Source organism: Alosa pseudoharengus, unplaced genomic scaffold (genome assembly GCF_046254945.1).
Source record: "Alosa pseudoharengus isolate Yale_2024_CS ecotype anadromous, Long Island Sound unplaced genomic scaffold, YU_APseudo_1.1 YU_APseudo_1.1_scf_6, whole genome shotgun sequence".
NCBI classification, from domain to species: domain Eukaryota; kingdom Metazoa; phylum Chordata; class Actinopteri; order Clupeiformes; family Clupeidae; genus Alosa; species Alosa pseudoharengus.
The window spans coordinates 20590709-20613366 of NW_027468848.1; the positions used below are offsets into that span (position 1 = coordinate 20590709).

Sequence of the window (22658 nt, forward strand, 5' to 3'; positions counted from 1 at the left end):
GGCAATTTCTAGCTATATATATTTCCATAATGCCTCAACACCACAAAAGAAGACAGCTGCCTACCTACTTGCTCAGTGCGCTGTTTGACTGCTGTACTGGGCTCCTCTTGACCTCTACTGAGCGTTAGCTGGATAACGTTAAAGGGTACAATGGTGCCTCCAGTACAAGTTTCACCACTCATCAAGGTTAGTAAATTGTGAACGCATTAGAATTCATCGCTGACTTTTTTTAAATAAATATCGTTTTCGGCATTGCAATATCTTTGCGAAAGCTTTAACTAACGTTAGCCCATCAGTTGTCTCAAGCTAATGTTGCGCACACAAACCTGATGAACGTAACGTAGCATTCTACCCGAATCAATAATTGTACGTTACACACTTGAATGGTGGAGATAATGTAGCAGTAAATACATTGCAAAATAAACTATCCATTACTATAATACACAGATTTAAAATTGCGATCTGTGATGCATTTCATACTCAAGTAAATTTTGCACACACGCTAACGTTAGAGTTAGCTATGGATGTTACGGTATGGCTAGCTCAGTATGAACGTGGTGTTTACACTTCGAAAATGTGTATCGTTATGTACTTGCCTTACAGACAGCCCGGTGGTCTGCATTACTCGTAGGAATCATCTACGGAAAGAGGCGATATGGTGAGTCGCTGTTCTCGTTTCAAGAAGTAACCATAGTGTCCACAGGCCCACGGATAGTTACGCTAACTAGCTGCTGCCATTGCCAGCGACATTTGAGACCTTGACTTGAAGGGCTCAATTAACTTGCATAATTTAATGTATAGATCAACATTCTATACAATATTGAAGTGGACAAATAGGATAATGTGGTGAATAACAGTTTCATCCTACTCCGTAAACTGCCATACACTTGACGTGTAGAAATGTTAAGATATCCTGAAAACAAGATTGTAGTGTTACATTTCGGATAGTACTCAGTATATTCCCAGTATAAATTTGCATGGCATGCTAGGAGTTTTGATAAATGCATTATAAGTGAATGTAAAGGTAATATGGGAAACACGAACCCTCAGGGAGATCCAAGAGAAACGTGTATATAAGGCTATAAATGAGGCCTACCTGATTCTCAAAATCTGTCTCAATTATGTGATGGGTAGGGTAAATGCAGTCATGGTTTCTAGTCATCAGGGTAACACATTCAAATGTATTGTTCTACAGATCATCTAAAGCCAATTGCTGCAGAAGAGAGGAGAGTTGAGGAGGAGGAGAAGAAGATCCGTGAGGAGAAGGAACGCATTGCAAAAGAACTTGCAGAAGGTAAACATTTAAATCTTTGCAATATGTTGCATACATTTTTCTGAGGCATATTGTGTATGTACAAGATCTGACATTTGGTAGACTAACCTACTACATGTGATTACAATGCCTCCACTATTAAGAGGGTAAAAGTTATACACCCATGTTAAACAAGTTGAAAGTTACACTGTTTACCTGTCTGTGGATGCACTATAGAGACAGTTGCATGTGAGTGCATTTGGATTTCCCTTGTTGATAATTCCATGTTCTTTTTACAGCAAGTCAAGAGACCATTCTGAAATGAAGTGCCCCAAGGGAATCTAAACCTCTTCTTTCACCATCTATTGTGGTGGTCTTCTACACACCGGCTAGAACAGATGTATTCCAGAATGATGGATATATTTAATTTCATACACTTTTCTCCGTGGATATAGACAGAAGTTAAGATTTCTGCGCTTTAATGTTTTTCCATATTTTTTTCCTGTTGTGTACCCACCATGTGGAACTTTTCACATACATTGAACCTGCCTTTGTATTCAACAATAATTCAGCCCCTGAATAATTCATAGGGCATAAAGAAAAAAAATGTAAATGACATATTAAAAATAATTTGAAATCCTAGATATCTATTTGTTTGTTATCTACTTTGAAGTCTATTTAGCAATACTTGGTATAACATTAGTTAGGAGGTCAGTGTTTTGGGGTAAACTGATTGTATTTATATTCTGTGGCGAATTTTCCAAGTTACAGTAGAGAAATAATTGACTTTGTGAGGTTTTGGTGTCCCTTTAAGACCACATTCATGATTTCCATGGTTACAGGTCAAGGTTAACTGCCTATCTAGTTGTACATTTCAGTTGATATTGAAATATATGCATTTTTAAGTGCCAACACTGTCAAAAAACGTAAAGGAATTTTGTCATGTATTATACTTGTACACCATGGTCCGAAGACTCCAAACAAGTCTCTTTTACCTGTAAGAGCTTATGGTAATCCCAAACATAACGTGGCTACAAACTGGATTGAGCATCATCTGTTTATTTACTGGCACTGGATTTAAAACTTCTCATGATTAATTCCCTTGTTACTATCCTAATCTAAAATTGTTGTGCAAATACATACAGTACGTCGTGTGCAACTGGTAGAAAAATACATTCAAGTTCTAATCAGTAACCAAAAATAAATGCAGCAGCAATGATTACAGTTGTGGTCACTGGTCCTCCACATATTTCTCTGTTAGTGAAAACTCCCCAGATCTTTCCCAGTAGTCCACTGCTCGTACTCGGTAGAAACCAGACACGTTCATGTTTTCTGTAACAGAAAAAGGAAGCAAGGTAAGATGGTTGGATGGATGAATCTAATTATGCACTCATATGTAGTATGCATTACAACCGGTAACATTTTCTTGTGCTGGTTTCTTATGAATGTCATATAATAATTGACATTTCAATAGAAGATGTATATTTTCTACTCATCTTCACTGAAATAATGTGGTTACCTGGTGAATACACATACGAAGTAAAGATGGTATTGTGATCATTTATCCTTTGGAATTTGACCAGGTCCCTGGAGAACTCTATCTCATAGGATTTAATGCACCTAGGAATGAAAGCAAAATAGTTTTAACAGGATGAGGCAGTTCAATGGTTTGGAGACGGCACAATGATGAGCTAATCAAATGTTTTCGGACAGACATTCTACATCCATCCAGAATCCATTTATGAAGTCCTGGGGGGCATTTCCAAGTATGTGGTTAAGTGACAAACATGGGTAAGTTAACTACTGTAGTGGTAAACCTCCTACAATAAGAGCCCTGTGCCATTGTTTTGTTAGAATTAAGCCATACAGCTCTTCTATTAGGAGGTTTACCACTTACTCTAAGTAACTTACCCAGGTTTGTCACTTAACCACATACTTGGAATACCCCCTGGACACTTCTACTCAAAACTGCATGATACAACTTACTTGGAAGTAATACAGTGGTCCTTCCACACAATAAGAACCTGGCCTTTGGTGATGGAAATGAAACGCAAGCCATTTACCTAGGAAAAAAAACTCACGATTACCACAACAGAGCAAAATAATGCATAAATGCAGATACTTTTGGAACCATATTTTCCATACTATAAATGACACTTGCTATTCATTCATAATCTGTCAATGTTGTAGGCAAAAGTATGAATGTCAAGTGTACAAATTGGACTCAGTTTGGCAGCCAGAGACCCTGGTGTAACAGACAGACCTGGCCTGGAACAGCGCTGGGTTTGGCACACACATGGATCAGGAGGACAGATGGGATGGGCAGATTTGCCTTCAGGGTTAGACCTCCCCCATCAGGAAAAGGTAGGGGCCCTTCAATCACTGGGTCCTTATAATCAACAAAGCGACAAAGCAAAACATCATCAGAACCCTTATCAAACGACTGCCAAGGTAAAGTTGAACATTGCGCATTTCTAAAGATAAGCAACATGCCTCTAGAAGCCTCAGTTGCCTGAACTGCTCCGCTGTGGGGAAATCTGGGCTTCCCATGCTTTGCCACAGCTGGTGAGGATTTGTTGAATTATTGTCCAGGTAGTATGTGACATACATAAGTCCTGTAATTAGAAATAGCCAACTTTATATATCACTATATCACTATCATGAATCCATTATTTCAGCCAAAATCTAAGTACAGACCTTGCTGAATTGGGAAACCTTTGAGCTGAATTTGGATCTGATCTACATCAGAAGAGGTAATGTTGTCCTTGCTGCTGTAGATGACAATGGTGGACTGCCAGCTGTCAGAGGTCCCAGGAATCGAGGGTTTATGGATGCTTGCAAGGACTCCAACAGTATTATTCTCAGATGCATCATCTGACAGTTGAGCTAGTACTTGAGTTTCTCCTGAAGCCAAAATAATTTGTGTGTCATACATTTGAAGGAACCTATAAACCATTTGAAAGATACAATCATGGGAAAGGACAGGTACATTGATCCACCACTATGCTACATTCAAATATCAGAAAAGACTAAAGTACCTAACAATGCCAGCAATCCCATAACAGTCAAAACAGGTTTCCTTAGCAACTGCACATGTGGTGGCTTGGTGTTGTTGACCTGGAAACGGGCTGTGAGCGTGCGCTGCGTGAATGGGTAGGGGTGGTAACTAAGGAAGGCGTTGTCGTTGCTCAGGAGAGTGTAATTGATGTTGTTGTCGGGGTCGGCTATGAGCATGTCCTGATGCTGACCGATCACCTATGTGACAAAGTTTCCCATAGTTCTTCACAGGTAACGTCAGTGTATTACTAGATTAAAACTATTAGGGATACTCAATCTCACAGTATGTGTGTACATACTACCCATAGTTTAACATTCCAAAAAATCTGTAAATTTAACATTAATTTAGTTTAACTGGACAATTTTGAATCTCTTCCTCTACCTTTATCACCATGGCAGCATAGGTCACATCCGCTCTCCATAACTGTGGTTTTGACCAGCCCACAAGAGGATCAGCCTCATCATTATATATAGGTTTTGACTGAAATAATGGGAAATGTTGCTGAATTTCTTTCACTGTATCAATCTCCTGTTGCAATATTGGTAAAGAGTATCCCCCACCCTGTAAAAAAAGGTAATACATTAAGCTCTTAGTAGGCTATTCACTTTTGATCACAAATGTAGACAATTAACAATTTAGATGGTATATGGGTCTGCAACAAATTATTTGTTCATTATTATTATTAGTTGTTTAATAATAGAATCAATAGAATGTCAATAGAAAATCAATAGAATGTCAGAAAATATTGATCAGTGGTTCTTAAGAGTCTAATATGACATGCTAAATTGTCAAAGATACAGTCTGAGAGAAAATAAATCAGAAAATATATGTTTTAATTATTCATTTAATTGTTACAGTTCTGGTGGTAGACAAATTGGCAAGACCAAATTCTACCTTTTTGTGCAGGGCGATGTAATCAAGACGAACCCCCCTCTCTCCAGTGAAATAGTTTGTGCCATTATGACAGTGCTCCAGCATGGCCCAGCAGTACGGGGAGTGGGGAGGGGAGTGACAGGAGTCTCCAGGACCCCCAAACTTTAAGGCAGGGCTGGCCGCCCGGAGGCCCTCAGAACAGGCATCATAATAATTCAGGAACCCTGGATAATTAAAACAATTAAAACAGTATGTTTTAGAACATAAACACTTTTACATAGATATACATTTAATATATAAAAGAATACATCATAACTACCGGTACATGAAGGAATATATAAATATAAATATATTAAAGTGTAAGAACAAGTTATTGTATAAGCTGCGGGAGGAGCACCATCACATGGATGCCTCACACATTTACCTTGTATGGAAACCGTGACATTGTCAAAATCATGATTGTTGGGCTCATTCCATGTCTCAAAATTCCACTGTGAGACATATCCCATGCCATACTTCCCTGTAAAATACAGAAAAGATTACTCACAGATAATCAAGGAGAAACACTTGAAGTCAAATGTTACCTAGTGTCTGGAAGGCACACATGTATTATCTAACTCACCGATGTACCTCATAGCTGTATGATAGACCAGGTTACGCCATTCCATTACTTGCCGTTTGTCCTCAAAGTCGTGAAAAAAGTTGGACACACTTCCCATCAACTCAAATCCTGTAATAAACATAACACTCTGTTTGAGATTATGTTTGGATTAACAATTTCTTGACATTAACTTGACCAAAGAAAGACAATTTCCAATGTCTTAACCTGGTTTAAGACCATTCTGCCACAGCTGATCCATTAGTTTATCCAGATTTGTGAAATTGTACTTTGCCTCTCCATCCACAACACTATTGAATAACACAAGAACAGATCATGAGAATGATAATGGACAATAACGTTTCATCAAGAAAAGTTCAGATAAGAAATGATTCTATCCACACCCCTGACACTTACTGTGCTGTAACAAGCTCCAGGAGCCAGTGGATCCGCACCTGCTGAATTCCACTGTGGGGAACTGAGCCAACATAGGCCAAATTCAACTCCTCATCCCTGCTCAGGTCATACACATCTGCCTCGGTATGAGGAAGAGGTGGGCTAAGAGTGAAGGGTGTGTGGAAGAGGTAAAGTAGAAGTTAAGAATACCTGAACAATTTCAAGAGTGAGAAAATATACTGGCTGAAATGCAGACAAGATTGTTTGCACTTTCACACTTCTGAGTAGCCTATACTGGTTGTGCTATTTAGGCCTAGGAGTTCTCATAATATTGTGAAATGAAAAACATTGTAATACCTACATACGATGTTATATCTGTTCTGTCATCTTTCAAGATAAATTGTAACCTCGTGTGCCTGATGTCGCTGTCTCTGTGCTGGGACCATCCTGATCATCTCTGTAGTCATAAGCATAACAGTGTAGTGTTAGAACACTACAGATAGAAAAGCCCTTCAGCTTACCAGTACCCGGTGCTCCTCCAAAAATGTTTTAAATTCCTCAGCGGTGTTTGGACATCCACAGCTATGTTAACATATTTACACAGAACATCCTGACTCATTACAAGAACTACACAAAACTTCCACAAAGTAAACTTATGAGACGCGACTTTCATTTTGAGGGCATTGCAGCCAAAACAGTGAAACAGTCAGTTACAAAAAGTTAAAACTGAGCATTTTTGTCGTGATAGACATTGCTCAGACGCTCAGACCGTTGTTTGGTCCAATTTGAAATAAGAGAGTCAACTAGTTAGCCCTAAAGTGAGTTCACTTCCCCTCGCCAAACCTATAGTGGCATGACAGTCGTCTACAGGTTACATATGTGCTAATTAAATCTGCGTGTGTCGGAGTTAATTGTATTGTTCTTTTATTAGGTATTTACGTAAATGCATTTTAAACTGTGTGAACCGTTTACTTCAAATTAATGCGACATGGACTTTTAATTTGACTCTGTCTCATCTTTGTTGCTAATGTAGCCTATCGCTGAAATCATACTGCATATGGACATTGGGTAAAATCTCTCGAGGCTCTAGTGTGACGGTATCAAGGTGTGTGTAGCCAAGCCTATACCTGCAGAGGTCTATTGTAGACGGTTAACTAAATGCCTCATCTATTCATCTTATAACCGGAATATTATTGACACATAGGCAATTTGCTGCCTACTTAATATACACGATCTGCAAACATGATGTTGTGTTTTTAGAAACATGTTTATGTTTAGCCAACAGATCCTTTGAAATATTGCAAAGCAGTTAAGTCAAACTGAAATAGCTCAAACAGAAATCAATACTTTCACATCATTTGGAGCAGAGCTGTCATTTTAATGTGCATTCAATAGTAACCAAACATTACAAGCCATAGCCTTGGCTAGACCTATGTATAACTATCATAACATGCAAGATGATGGACTAAAATAATACAACACCCTCTAAGATCTCTCCACATTGCTTGATGTTACTGGGCTCTTGCTGGACCCTCTCTAAAAATGATCGGGGGGGTAATGCTCAGATTTGGGGTCATGCCCTGATTATACCCAGCATAGGGGTTAAATTGGCTATAGGGGTTGTAGGGGTTAACCTGTGGATTTATGGGAGAAACACCATAATTGTACCTAGCTCCTCCAGTGTTGGGGAAAGTTGGGGAATTTAAAGGATTCATGAAAGAGCCGAATGGAGAAGAGGGGTATGTAGGATAAGGATAGTACTGGGAATATGGGCCAAGTCTCGGTTGTTGCAGAAGACCATAGGGAAGATAGCATGGCGTAGCCTGGGCATTTGGCTGATTTTGTCCACATGGTCCAACAACCAAGGTGTTGGGATCGCTCGTGGCCTGGATCAGCTGGGTAATTGGTTGGTCCTGCTGCGGTCTCTGTAGGATGTCCGGCTGTGGCAGTAGCTCTGGCTGCTGTGGCTGGGTAGAGATGACCAGGTTAATGGTGGCCGGGCCTGCTGCAGGATTGGCCTGTGGGTCGTTCATGGGAGGAGGGGGTTCCTGAATGGTAATACCTGGAGCGGGCTGCTGTGGGGCTACCAACTCTGGTTGTGGTATTGGGTTTTGGTTACGGTTGGCAAGGGTATCTCTCACTTCGGTCAGCAAGGTTCGCAGGCCCTGTAGGGAGATGGACATTTGAGGATATGGGTAGAATCTTGACAATATACACTGATGATTAGAGGGCAACATAAAGTTGTTTGTATTATTGGGAGGAATTCTCGAGTTGCATCCTAACTGAAAAGTGCTGACTCACCGTTTCGTCACTGCCACTCAATGCTGATCTGGCCACTCTCTCATGATGTTCTTCAACCTGTAACAAAATAGAACAAATGGATCCAAAAATTCTTCGAGCAAAGGAAACATACAGGGTTATAGAAATTAAATATAAATAAATACTGGATGAAAACTTACTGGTGCTGCAAGGCAAACACAAAGACTTCCTAACAACAAGGTGATTGCCTTCATCTCTACTTTGAACCTATATAAATATGATGAATAAATACAAGGCTATATTGGTTATAGAATGAAGATGAATACACAGTCAAAAAATATGCCATTTTTAGTAACTGACAGTCAAACTCACTGATGGTTGTTCATTCTCAATTCTCTAAAACAAAGCACAATTTAGGGTTGAAATGGAGTTCCCACGGTTTGATTTGATTATGGAGTTTCTATGGTTTGGTTTGTCTGTGAAAAAGCAGGCTTCTTCCGTTTTGCTTTTGGAACAGAAAAGATCTCATTATAAAGTCTGAGCCTGGCCAATAGCACCCAATCAGAGAGGTGCACAACCACGTCTAGAACTTAATTACATACTTAATTGTTTGGAGAAGATTTCAAAAACAGGGTCAAATTATCAAATACCACTACATAATTTCAGAAACCCTTCATCTAACATGTAGGTAATGTGATCTCTGTCAACAATAATGCCGCAGACACATTTTATTATTGCTTGTAATGTTATAATGATGTTTATTGAGGATTCAGGATATTTATCAACCATTAGATAAGATAGGTAGGGCTCTCTATAAACAATTAAGAAACTGAGAAACCACCATCTTAGAAAGACGATTGGCATAGAAATCTGTGCTAACCTATATTCCAGCTGATTACAGCACCATCACTATAATACATTTATCTAGTGCTTTATCAAGGCACCCAAAGTGCTTTACAGTGAATGGGGAATTTTACTAACCAACACCAATATGTAACATCCACCTGGGAGCACAGTGAAATGAACCACATACTGTGTCACTCTTTGCATTTGACCGACAGTATAACATACAGTTTAATTATGTTGTTGCACTGATACATTACTCAGTGCCAGAGCCTTATATAGCAGAGCCATTGTATACCGGGATACACTAATTAAGGTATCTACATAACAGTGATACTGTCATGAATATGTCATAAACATTATAAACAAGTCCTAAACGTTTATGACACAATGCTTGTCATTCGGTTTTTGTCATGACAAGTTAAGGTTAGGATTAGGGTTAGGGTTATGACAGTGTCATGTCACTCTTATGTAGATACCTACAAGTAAAGTGAAAACAATCTCTAAGACACAAAATTACATTTAAACTTTGGATTCATGTCAGGTGACATTTATATATATATATATATATATATATATAAATGTTGTTGTTTTTTGTTTTTTTGGCCATTATCTCAAATCTGGGTCCCCGTGGGCACTTGGACGTGTATGGTGTATTGGTCTCAATTTCAGTTATGAACAGGACAGGAAAACAATAACTTCACAGAACTCCTTGTGCTATTGGGTGGGGCCTTTCCCCAACAGACAGACTTAACAGCACCACACACAAGTAATTATTCTGTAACAACGTAAAGTAATATAACACATCACTCCTCAGCTATTAAACAAACTCTTAACAATGCTTAACAGCATCACAAACTTGTGACCCTGGTCTGATTAATCATGGGGACCACGACTCAGCAAGACCTCCATCAGACCTCAACCATCAGGGGAATCATGATTTTGCATCTGACAACTGGAACTGATAAAAGTCAGTTACAAGCTGAACCCAGTGACTAATGTCTGATGCCATGGGTGGAGACTTGTCTCAATGAGGGACTGCCAGACCACAAACTGCATAAAGTGCAATGCAACGAATTATGTTGTATAATTGGCAATGTCGCTGATTGCGCTTGGCTTGTGCAACACAAAGCATGACGCACAGTAGAGTCATCACACAACATCCATGTTCAGAAGAGAATCACATATCACACTATCACAAGAATCATCACTTCGAATCAATATGTAACAGTGCCACCTGCTGGCAGATGATACACAAGGCTGTACTACTGGCCGTGCAAAAAGCCACTTCACAGTCAGCTGTTTTAGTAGGTTTTAGTCCAGCCTTTAATCTAACAAATCAGCTATTACTGTTGCCCTTAGGTTAAGTGATTATACAGGTGCTGGTCATATAATTGGAATATCATCAAAAAGTTGATTTATGTCAGTAATTCCATTCATGCCATCCATGAAACTTGTATAGGCCTATTATATTCATTCATTACACAGACTGATATATTTCAAATGTTTATTTCTTTTAATTTTGATGATTATAACTGACAGCTAATGAAAATTCCCAAATTCAGTATCTCAGAAATTTAGAATATTGTGAAAAGGTTCAATATTGAATATCTCAGAAAATTAGAAGATTAAGATCAATACAAAAAAATGTTTTTTTTAGAAGTATTGGCCAACTGAGAAGTATGAACATGAAAAGTATGAGCATGTACAACATTTAATACTTAGTTGGGGCTCTTTTTGCCTGAATTACTGCAGCAATGCGGCGTGACATGGAGTCGATCAGTCTGTGGCACTGCTCAGGTGTTATGAGAGCCCAGATTGCTCTGATATAGTGGCCTTCAGCTCTTCTGCATTGTTGGGTCTGGCGTATCGCATCTTCCTCTTCACAATACCCCGGTTAAGGTCAGGCGAGTTTGCTGGCCAATTAAGAACAGGGATACCATGGTCCTTAAACCAGGTACTTTGACACTGTGTGCAGGTGCCAAGTCCTGTTGGAAAATGAAATCTGCATCTCCATAAAGTTGGTCAGCAGCAGGAAGCATGAAGTGCTCTAAAACTTCCTGGTAGATGGCTGCGTTGACCTTGGACCTCAGCAAACACACTGGACCAACACCAGCAGATGACATGGCACACCAAACCATCACTGACTGTGGAAACTTTACACTGGGCTTCAAGCAACATGGATTCTGTGCCTCTCCTATCTTCCTCCAGACTCTGGGAACTTGATTTCCAAAGGAAATGCAAAATTTACTTTCATCAGAGGACATAACTTTGGCCCACTCAGCAGCAGTCTAGTCCTTTTTGTCTTTAGCCCAGGCGAGATGCTTCTGACGCTGTCTCTTGTTAATCTTGCTCTTGTGGCTTGACACAAGGAATGCGACAGCTGAAAACCATGTCTTGCATACGTTTGTGCGTGGTGGTTCTTGAAGCACTGACTCCAGCTGCAGTCCACTCTTTGTGAATCTCCCCCACATTTTTCAATGGGTTTTGTTTCACAATCCTCTCCAGGGTGCGGTTATCCCTATGTACACTTTTTTCTACTACATCTTTTCCTTCCCTTTGCCTCTCTAATAATGTGCTTGGACACAGAGCTCTGTGAACAGCCAGCCTCTTCAGCAATGACCTTTTGTGTCTTGCCCTCCTTGTGCAAGGTGTCAATGGACATTATTTGGACAACTGTCAAGTCAGCAGTCTTCCCCATGATTGTGTAGCCTACAGAACTATACTGAGAGACCATGTAAAGGCCTTTGCAGGTGTTTTGAGTTAATTAGCTGATTAGAGTGTGGCACCAGGTGTCTTCAATATTGAACCTTTTTACAATATTCTAATTTTCTGAGATACTGAATTTGGGGTTTTCATTAGTTGTCAGTTATAATCATCAAAATTAAAAGAAATAAACACTTGAAATATATCAGTCTGTGTGGAATGAATGTATATATTATACAAGTTTCAATAAGTCTTTTGAATGGAATTACTGAAATAAATCAACTTTTTCATGATATTCTAATTATATGACCAGCACCTGTATGTCAGAGAATGACACTGAAAGCATTTTACCGTGGATTGAGCCCCCTAGAGCAGTGGTTCCCAAACATCTCATGGCAGGCCCCACTTTGACAAGGAGGGAAAAAAGTGTGATTAAAAAGTCAGTGCTGTGCATGATTCTGTTCAAACTTGCAATCCCATAAAACATATTTATTATTCTTAAGAATCTATCCCTGTGTGGTTTTATTTAATGACGAGTGAAGAGTGTAATGTATTTTGCAATTAAGTGGTGTATTTGAGGTGTGGATGCACAGCTATTTACTGGCAATGATTGTGAAATTAGGCACTTTGTGTCAATAAACATGCACTGATACAAGTTGAAATGCCTGTTTGTGGTAATTCCATTTTGATGAGGTGAAACTCTTTCAGGTATTGGATGGAATGTATCAACACATCATGAAAACACTATTAAGCAATTTGCATTAAACACTTACCACACAATTATTTAACTAAACCACGAACCACAGTAACTTTTGCCAGCGATTCACAACCAACCTATTCTAGAGAGGAGCATTCCCATAGGATGTGGTCATCATGGGTAGTCTTAAGAGATGGCACTGGGAAGACATACAATAAGGGTACAGGACTGCTTACGGGACAGAATTGCTCACAAACAAGATTTTGGAACAGTTGAGTCAGCAACATTTGGATAAATATTGGTAAATACTTTTGTTCATTATGTCTTAATTGGGAATTCAGTTTTTCAAAGGATCTCATCTTTGAAGCAGAGATAAAGGGAAAAGGGGAAGTTTTAGGAAAGATAGACTAAGGGGAATTTTAGGAAAATAGTAAATAATTGACATTGTGTAATGCATCTGAATGCATTCAAACTGTAAGGTGCTGAACACTGAATATGAGGGTGCTGCTCTTCACTCTGGGTCTTCTGGGACTTGGTCTATCAGCTCCAGTAAGTCCATAGATGCAATTTATTTTTAGTGTTTGTGTGTAGTTATAGTTATATCTGATCTGATTTTTTAAATATTTTTTATGACATGTATCATGCATGTTATTCTCAATTTTAGGTTGGGTCGTTTGATAATAACCTAAGTGCTGAGGTAAGATACATCTCTTTCTTCCTGTTGATTTCAAAGCAACAACTTTTAAACAAACCCAAACATACAGATAACTTCAACAAATGTTGGTATTTTTACCTTGTTCAAATAAGCTGTAATTTCTTGCAACTGTTTTCTACAATGTAGCACATTCCTAATGATTCTTGAAGCATTTGTAGAACATTTACAAAAAAGGAATTGAAAGAAGAAATTGGAAAAGATAGACATTTGTCATCTGCCTTAATCTGGAGCTGGAAAGGTTGTAATTTTCGTTATTGCCCTTAATGCAACGCAATTGAATTATTTTACCTTAAAAAACGGCTTCAATAATTGTTTTTTGGCAATGTGTGCCCGCACTGCCTGCTATTGCGCTATGTACCATTGTTGTTGCGGCTAGGAGCATGACCCTTTTTGTTGGTTTCAGATGTTTGTCCATAGTACTAAATGGGCACACACATTAAAAATGATTTCCCACATTGTTACTTTAAAGGTGCAGTCATCAATTGCACAGGAGGTCGAGTTTGTTTATGTTTAGGTTTATATTTAAATTTATTAGCAGACGCTTTTGTCCAAAATAATGTACATTACATTTTAACCAAGGACCAAACAAAACAACCAAAAAAGTCATCCCTCCCTTCAGTATTCCCAACCCCATGAGTTCGTTTTTATTTGGGGGATAGGCTGTCCCCAATTTAATTGTTTCCTGTTTTTGGAGCCTGGACTGCCTATAGAGACACTTTTTTACAGTGTATAGCCTACTCACGGAATGGGCAGCTTGGGGTCGTGAGTAGGCTAGATGATTGCTGAATGTGACAAAAAAAAATTGTATGGACTTGAAGTATTGTATGGGATTCTGTGAAGTAGTTGCCCTGTCTACCAGGTTTCTCTGAAACTTTAAGTGTTAACTATTTGGGTGTTAATACTCCACGAGGGGGACTATTGAGCCCTATGGTCAGGCATTTTGGCCCTGAAAGGAAACATGTGTGCATGCACAGTGCGGGACTACTTCAAGGAGAAAGAGTGCTGCTGTTGTGAAATTTTAATAGTTTGTGACCCATGTGTATGAGTCACATCATCCTGGATGTGATTTTGTACTGCTTTGTGATTGTCTGTTAAAGGCAATCTTTGTAACATGTCTAAGTGCAGTTTGTGGTAAGATCCTTATTACTCAGTTCACAGAGCACTCTTCGGGGTGAGTACTATTGTTCCTTGTAGTACTATTGCGGTCATTAGGTGAGCAAAGGGGGATTCTGTGAAGTAGTTGTCCTGTCATTCTAACAGAATAGACATATTGGGCATAGTCAGAGTGTAACAGCCCGTTCTTTACAGCTCGTTAGTTACAGCTCTGCAGCTTGAGTGTTAACTATTTGGGTGTTAATACTCCACGAGAGGGACTATCAAGGCCTGTGGTTGGGCCCTAAAAGGAAATATATGTGTGTGCGTACTGTTTGGGACTGCTTCAAGAATCTCCAGAGTGTTGCTGTTCAGTTGGTGCTTGAGTAGTATAATCATTCTATGTTTGTTTTTAATGTTTTATTTATTACTTTTAAAACACTTTTAAACCATTCCCCCTTTATGCTTGTATGTACTATTCCTGTTTGTTTTGTTTATGTAAAGCACATTGAATGACCTCTGTGTATGAAATTGCGTACAATCGCTGACAGCACCTTTAACCTGGAACTCAAAAGCAAAGGGGTATGAATAATTAAATTAGTAGCACAATATCTCTCAGGGTCTTTCATAATTGTCGAAGTGATGATAACTTGCAAGGGGCTGAATACATTTGCAAACCACAGTAAATGAGATGAAAGTTATTTCTTCTGATGTCATGACCACTAGTGAAATACTGCTCTCCTAAACCCTTTTTTAAATGTAGCTTTGCTCAAATTTGATGTGCATTGTGCTCATTCAACCAGTGGTTAAAAAAAAGAAATATGCTAAGTTTTCAGTCCAAACCATCTGGCATTCAGTCCAAAGGAACAAATGCAATATCCAGACTTTACAGAAAAACAAACAAGTAAAACTTAGCTGCTCTAAATTTGCAAGTATACAGATGGTATATAAATTGTGAGGAGCATGAAGTCCACTTATTGATAACTGTTGCTAAATTTCACTAAATTCTGCATAAAATGTTGTGTTTTTATGTCTTTTGTCACAGGACCTGCTCTTACAGTACTTGATGCAAAGCAATAATGTTAACCCCAATCCAAATCCAACTTACAGATTTAATATAAGCCCCTACCAAAATCCAATGTATGGATTTAACATGTTTCACTTTCAACAGCCAACTTTGTACCGGCCACTGACTCAGCCTATGTTTCCCTATGCAATGGCAAATTACCCTAGATACCCACCAGTTCCACCACCTATGCCCATGCCCCATGGTTTTGGTATACAGCCCCATATTGTATTTGTACCGCTACCAGATCCAAATACACCCGGGCCTACAACTAGACCCACAACTAAATCTCCAGCTTCGACTCACATGCCGTTGATTACGGTCACACCATTACAACATGAACAGCTGGACAACGGCAACTCTCGGCTTGACCATCCGGCTTCCTAGGACCAACACCCTACAGCCCTCCTAAGGAGTGGATACACCTACTGTGGATTAATGTGCTAAAATATGATACATCTGTGTTCTGTCACATAGTTCCATTTTAATTAATATGAACTTCTACACTGTAGCCTTTGTATACTTCATTTAGTAAAAGGTTTAAGGGATTTGTACTCTCTTAAATATGTTTTTAAGTATCAAATAAGGTTAAAATAATTATGAATTTAATTTAACCAGTATTTTAGCTGTTACTGTGAAATCAGCTGATTTGTTCCATTTAATTTCTATATATTGAAATAAAAATGCTGCAGTACACGAGACATGTATGTATCAACACATCATGAAAACACTATTAAGCAATTTGCATTAAACACTTACCACACAATTATTAAACTAAACCACGAACCACAGTAACTTTTGCCAGCGATTCACAACCAACCTATTCTAGAGAGGAGCATTCCCATAGGATGTGGTCATCATGGGTAGTCTTAAGAGATGGCACTGGGGAGACATACAATAAGGGTACAGGACTGCTTACGGGACAGAATTGCTCACAAACAAGATTTTGGAACAGTTGAGTCAGCAACATTTGGATAAATATTGGTAAATACTGGTAATATTATTGGTAAATATTGGTAAATACTTTTAACTCTCGGCTTGACCATCCGGCTTCCTAAGACCAACACCCTACAGCCCTCCTAAGGAGTGGATACACCTACTGTGGATTAATGTGCTAAAATATGATACATCTGTGTTCTGTCACATAGTTCCATTTTAATTAATATGAACTTCTACACTGTAGCCTTTGTATACTTCATTTAGTAAAAGGTTTAAGGGATTTGTACTCTCTTAAATATGTTTTTAAGTATCAAATAAGGTTAAAATAATTATGAATTTAATTTAACCAGTATTTAGCTGTTACTGTGAAATCAGCTGATTTGTTCCATTTAATTTCTATATATTGAAATAAAAATGCTGCAGTACACGAGACAATTTTGATCTGATAGTTGTGTGGTCTCACAAAACAAGGTTTATTCAAAAAAAAAATCTGAGAAATTATTAGAACCAAAGAATTAGATTCTTCTTTTAAAATACAATTCAAATGATAAATGTTAAACACAAGACATTTTACACTTTACATGAAATGTACATTAAATGTCAGCAATTACTTTCCAATGACTTAAATAACTATCGTTCAAAAGTGCAAATTCTTAATGCATACATGGGGGATATCCATGAATAAGACAAATGTCAATTGAGTTTGTGAAGGTCACATACTTTTCTTGTGCAACAAACAAGACTGAATGGTTGTACTGTGCTGTACTGCATGACCGTTAGAGACTAGGACTTCTGCTCCGCCCCAGCGGGCGGCTGAGGGGTGCTGTCCGGCTTCAGGATCTGGTACGTGATCAAATACTCTGGGTAGGCCTGCAAACAAACACACACATTGAGATTCCTTATAAAGGTGAGCAGACGAGAGATGATCATTACCGACCAAATGGTAAAATATCTATCCGTATAAACACTGACAGTGCAAAAGTTACCAAGCAAAATGATACATGCCTGATGACAGCATAATCAGAGGGAATTCACTGTTAGTATAACTATTCAGTGTATTCACTAATCTTGCATAAGTTGATCATAAATAAACCAAATCTTATCAAATACTAAATTGAATGTAAAGAATTTGAGGGCATAGTTATTGAATGAACCAGCAGTATTTGCTGATAGAGCCAATGAACAAATGCACAATTCGGTCCTTAAAAACATCCATCTCACACACACACACACACACTACTGACAGCACTAGTGTTACTCACCTGTTCTCCCCTGTAGATGACGTACTCGGCGTAGGCCAGGCCATTGACGCTGGGCCGGCCGATGACGGAGTGGTGGCCGGGTGGAGCGTGGGCCATCTTCATGGCACTGAACTGCAGGAAGGACTTCCCCAGGGTCACCCGGCAGAACAGCATCTGCCTGTTCCACAGGAAACACACAAATAGACACACACACACACACACACACACGGTTGGATAACATCTAGACAGACAAGGTTGGATAACATCTAGACACAGATGCAGAGCTTTAGAGTGCAGGTACAGGTCGGCGGCATTACCTATGGCACACGTAGCAGGAGCGGTCTTTGTGTGTGGGGCAGCCAGTTCCTCCACCGATACCGTACACGTACTGGTTACTTTTAGAGGAGTTCTCCGCAAAATAGATCCCAGCGCCAAACATTCCTCCGATGTAAGCATGGCGCTCATCAAAACCTTTGTGAATGATGGCATTTATGAAAGGAGATCCTACAAGACAAAAAAAAGATTCATCAATAAGTGTCCTTATTGTCAGAGTGAATCAATATTGTGTGATGTATAATATATATGTACATACATATACATAAATGCACATGCATATATTATATACACACAGTGCACGATCATACCAATAAATATAAATGTAAACATCTCTTACCATGGAAGAGCATGCGCTCATTGTGATGGTTGTGGTTCTCATCAGCAATCTCCTTCTGCCTGTGAGTGTATCGCTCTCTCAGCTTCTTGTTGACCACCTTTTGGATCTACAGACGGAGCAAGAACAAGGGCATCTCAATACTAATGCCAAAACCATCAATTCCACAAACAAAAGTGAGCGCACTGGTAGAGGAACATGTGGAGACAGGGCGCAGGCCTGGCGGGTCGTACCTTGAGGATGTTGTATCTGCTGAAGACACCCCCGGCGTTCCCCCCGTCTCTGTGCTCGCGGATTGTGCTCTGCATCTGCAAAAGAGCACACGGGCCTCAGTGAGGCTCCACGCCTTGCTGTTGGTCTTCCACTGAGGACTTTTTCCTGTGCTATTAAAAGGTGGAGTTTGCGATTCCGATTTCCGAAAATACAGCAGACAATCAAAAAACACTCCTGCCTTTCTTGCTCCTGTAGTAGTGTCAGGAGCAATTTGCTGTATTTGACAAAAAGTGTTTTGGACTGAACCTTTAAGTGTGTGCTAATCACATGATTGCTGCCAACTGACAACATGCTTGGTGTGCACATGAACAAACCGATGAACACTGAGACTTGATTTATCTCAAGTGACAACAGCCCTGGGGACTGAACAACAGCCCCCTGGGGACTGAACAACTTTTAAGGCCCGATTACAGCTCTGCCACTGACCAACAGTGGCTGGAGATCTTTAGATTCAGCAAGTCATTGTTTGAAGAATTATGCCAAATGATAGACCCGGCTGTTGCCCCGAGTACTCGTTGTCGGACGCCTATCCCAACAAACAAGCCATCGCATCTATCCATAAATTGCAGGAACGTCTGTCTGCGTATGGTTTGTCCGTTCGATTTTAAACTTGGCAGGTGTCTTGTTACTGGCATGAGTAAGTGCAGCGCATAGTTTGACGTTGTTTGGATGAGAAAAGCAAAACATTTTGTTATATATTGGTAAAAGAAGCACACGTTGGCTTTCTCCGCTCTATCATAGCCACCCCTCTCACACAGCACTGCGCAGAGAGAGGATAAGCGGAGATTTGGCAGCACTGAATCACGGTTAAAATGCAAGATGTTTGATTATCATGTCTGACCTCAACAATAAAGACTCCCTGCATGTTTGCTTGCATAAAATGATTACGCGGATTTTGCAACAACACGCCAACAAACACGGGTAGGTAGTGGCTATTTAAAATTACATAAAAAGTATGTGCAATAAACTGACGCTTTGAATAGCCCAGGCTACATTGGACATGAGACTTTGAATAAACAAACTACAGTTCCGACGGCAAGGTCCCAAATTGAAACAAGCGATAGGCTAATAGTCCCGAATTTAACGTTTCAGAAGACGTGCCACACAGCTAGACAACAAGTGGCAGACAGAGCAACTTATGCTACCAAACACTGCTTTTGAGTCACATCGTTGCAAATGTCAAACGATCACAAAATGGCTTGTCTTCACTATCAGGAAAGTTATTCAATAAGCTATAGGCCTAGCCTTAACGCAAAACATTTGTTATGCCATTCTGATCAGAAATGTCACATGCAGTCATGCCTAAATTCTGCTTAATGCACATAGGCTAATATATTATGATATTCAGTATTCATTATTGAATGCTTAGCTGGAATTATGTTTTTCCCTATCATCCTATAAACCTGCGGGCATGTAGTAGGCTAATTGGGCTACAGGTTTTCTACAGGAATGGCATGTTTGAACAGGGACTGCACTAGTTGTATAAACTTGCGACGTGTGCCGAATACAGAGTTGTTGGCGAAAATGTTAGCGTCAGCAAAACAACTGTGCACCGATGTGTGTATTCAGTTTGTTTTATTCCACGGAAACAAGAAAGAGAGCACATCAAGTTGCCTAATGTTAGGGAAGCGCCAGAGAATGCGGAGATTCTCTGAAGGTTACGTCACACGATGCGAATAAACCGTTTCCATCAACTTTATTCGCATTATACCTTATGCGCATCAAGAGTTAATCCACCCCCCTCTAGCGAATCAAATATAGATGCGCATTAGGACTTTTGATGCGCATTTCACGTGTTTCCAACCGGGATTTCTTATTCGAATAGATTAAATGCGCATTAGGAAGTTGGATGGAAACACGCTAATTGTCTGCTGGAAAGAGATAGGGGTGGAGTGGGGTGTCAGTTTCATTGCGATTGAGGGGAAATACAAACCTCCTCCTCGACCGACTGGAACTCCTTGTCATCGACAGCCAGGTCGATGAGCACCGTGCCCTGGTTAGTGCAGTGGAACGTCAGGTACGGGTTGGCACCTGCAGAAAATAATTATGAAATAGCAACGGTGAAGACCATACACACGTCCCTTAATCATCTGAAATGCAACTCATGAATACTAAGGTACAACTAGATAGTCAGCACATGTATGGTTATGTATGGTATGCATGTACATACTATTTGATAAAACCACACTTTCCATACACAACAGACACATTTACGGTGCCTAGAGTCCCTGGTCATCCCTTTACCTTGCTGACCCCCCAGTAGTCTCTCGATGCCCTTGATGAGCTTGTGCCGATGACCATAGGCATTGATGCCAATCTCCTTCAGCTCCTCGTGACCCATGTCTGCCAACACGTCCAGTGTGATCTAAGGGGGGAGGAGGCGTTAAGACACAAGATGTCATGCAAGGACGAGTTAAGTGTCCAGAATAAACAGTCTGGGGATAGAAAACGTATCTGGAAATGTTAAGACATTGAGACTGATATATATCACAATCTCGTTGGACTCAAATGTGTCGACTTTTGACCTAAGCCAATGAGATGGACAAGGACATGCTCAAAAACTCATATCATAACATAAGATAAAACAACAGAACTACTGAGAAAAAAAAAAAATTCTGGTGGAAACTGGACCCCTCACCTGCTCCCTCTCAAAAATGTCTCTCAGCTGTTCCAGCCCCAGGCTCTTCAGGAACTGACTGATGTTCATGTCCAGCATAGCCACTGAGGAAGCAATGAAACAACAACAGATTTAACAACCTTAACTGTGAGAAAATAGCATTCTCTATCAATATTCTATTTGTATTAATGCTTTAAAAAGGTCAGATAAACGAGTCCACCAAATTCCATACCATAATAATATAATAGCATAGTAGCATCATACTCCACAATATAATAGATAGGTTTCCTATACATGGATTAAGCCTAGTCCAAAACAAAAAGAAAACTTCAATAAAAATCCCCATGGTAAAGAAGCTTTTAGTCTAGGATTAGACTTAAACTATGTACTGGAAACTGTCTGAATAACATAATACTCCCTTACTGAGGTAAAACATAAATTCCTATTAAATAATACCATTTAACCAGCAGGCCCCTCTCCTTTCCAGTCAAATAATACCCTTTAACCAGCCAAACACTGGCCTCTCTCTCTCTGGTCACTCACCCTCTCCCTCCTTTCGGTCAGATCCGCTGGCCCCGTCTGCTGGTCCCGAGCCGCAGGCCCCAGCCAGCTCGGTAAGCGGCCCAGCCAGGTTGTCGATGCTGCTGGCGGCCGACAGACAGGAGGGCGTGGACGCTGGCGAGATGATGGAGGCGCTGACCACTGTGGCCTGCGGCTTGAAGCAGCTGGGTAGCGCATCCGGAGGCATGGCGTCGATCAGAAGGGCCCTGATGTCATCAGCCTGAGACCGGATATCAGAGCAATTAGTTTCTGTGTTTGTGTGTGTGAGAGAGAGAGTGCGAGAGAGAGAGAGAGAGAGAGACAGAGAGAGAGTGTGAGAGTGTATGTGTCAACATACAGTAAGTGAGAGGTTGAGCACAGTGTGTGAGTGGTTGAATGAGTGAATATTTATCTATGGAAATAAACTTTTAGTCAGTAAATCCTTAGCGTGATTCACGCCGTAAATAAATTAAATTAATAAATAAATCATTGAGCAACCAATGCGGAAACCATGAGTAAGGCACATTATGCGTACGTGAGCAAGTTCCCTCGTACTAGTACCAGTTTCCTGTTGAGCACAGCAGGCTAACAATAACTCCACAGTCTCATCAGGCAGAGTGTTGTGGCTGTATTTTTTTTTTGTTCTGAGCGAGCTCATGTTACCGTGGCCAGGTCCAGCGCCGTCTGGCCCTCCTGGTTCTTCATGGTGGGGTCAGCGCCGTGGGCCAGGAGCAGAGCACACAGCTGGGTGCGGCCCTTCTGCGCCGCCTCGTGCAGGGGGGTAAAGGCCCACTTGTCCGTGGCGTTCACACAGGTGTTGTAC

General features: G+C 40.1%; 2 protein-coding genes and 1 long non-coding RNA gene across 5 annotated transcripts in view; 1 reads left to right on the forward strand and 2 right to left on the reverse strand.

Annotated features, from left to right (window-relative positions):
* Positions 1-52: 52 nt before the first annotated feature.
* Positions 53-1894, forward strand: LOC143105973 (uncharacterized). Its single transcript, XR_012983592.1, has 4 exons — positions 53-186; positions 604-658; positions 1196-1294; positions 1552-1894. It is a non-coding gene; the product is annotated as an uncharacterized LOC143105973 (long non-coding RNA).
* Positions 1895-2295: 401 nt separating this feature from the next.
* Positions 2296-6965, reverse strand: idua (alpha-L-iduronidase). 3 transcript variants are annotated; one of them, XM_076270114.1, is made up of 14 exons: positions 6699-6965; positions 6199-6339; positions 6010-6092; positions 5806-5913; positions 5608-5703; positions 5205-5407; positions 4692-4871; positions 4291-4507; positions 3950-4156; positions 3746-3867; positions 3516-3641; positions 3239-3315; positions 2772-2872; positions 2296-2584 (listed from the first exon to the last, which is right to left on the reverse strand). In XM_076270114.1, the coding sequence occupies exons 1-14, from the start codon at positions 6848-6850 to the stop codon at positions 2484-2486; spliced, it is 1914 nt and encodes a 637-aa protein (XP_076126229.1). In that variant the 5' UTR covers positions 6851-6965; the 3' UTR covers positions 2296-2483. The 3 variants fall into 3 exon arrangements, with proteins under 3 accessions (XP_076126229.1, XP_076126231.1, XP_076126230.1); XM_076270116.1 differs by having other exon boundaries at positions 6539-6965; XM_076270115.1 differs by having other exon boundaries at positions 6535-6965.
* A 9964-nt stretch (positions 6966-16929) lies between these two features.
* tnksb (tankyrase, TRF1-interacting ankyrin-related ADP-ribose polymerase b) overlaps positions 16930-22658 on the reverse strand; it is a 17412-nt gene continuing 11683 nt past the window's right edge. The window contains exons 19-28 of the mRNA XM_076271433.1: positions 22499-22658; positions 21839-22076; positions 21317-21399; positions 20923-21043; positions 20612-20709; positions 18639-18713; positions 18409-18514; positions 18053-18239; positions 17757-17913; positions 16930-17364 (exon numbers count right to left, since the gene is read on the reverse strand). The exon at positions 22499-22658 is cut by the window's right edge and continues 29 nt beyond it. Coding sequence (XP_076127548.1) covers positions 17278-17364; positions 17757-17913; positions 18053-18239; positions 18409-18514; positions 18639-18713; positions 20612-20709; positions 20923-21043; positions 21317-21399; positions 21839-22076; positions 22499-22658 — 1312 coding nt within the window. The 3' untranslated portion in view covers positions 16930-17277. The remainder of the gene's footprint in view (positions 17365-17756; positions 17914-18052; positions 18240-18408; positions 18515-18638; positions 18714-20611; positions 20710-20922; positions 21044-21316; positions 21400-21838; positions 22077-22498) is intronic.

Bases quoted from the DNA above. Each gene is read 5' to 3' on its own strand.
- idua (XM_076270114.1), bottom strand. From the start codon at position 6,850: ATGAAAGTCGCGTCTCATAAGTTTACTTTGTGGAAGTTTTGTGTAGTT. The intron at 6,093-6,198 runs GTAAGTGTCAGG...GTTATTCAATAG, and splicing joins CTGGAGCTTGTTACAGCACA to TGTTGTGGATGGAGAGGCAA. The intron at 3,642-3,745 runs GCATGTTGCTTA...GTTGATTATAAG, and splicing joins GGCAACTGAGGCTTCTAGAG to GACCCAGTGATTGAAGGGCC.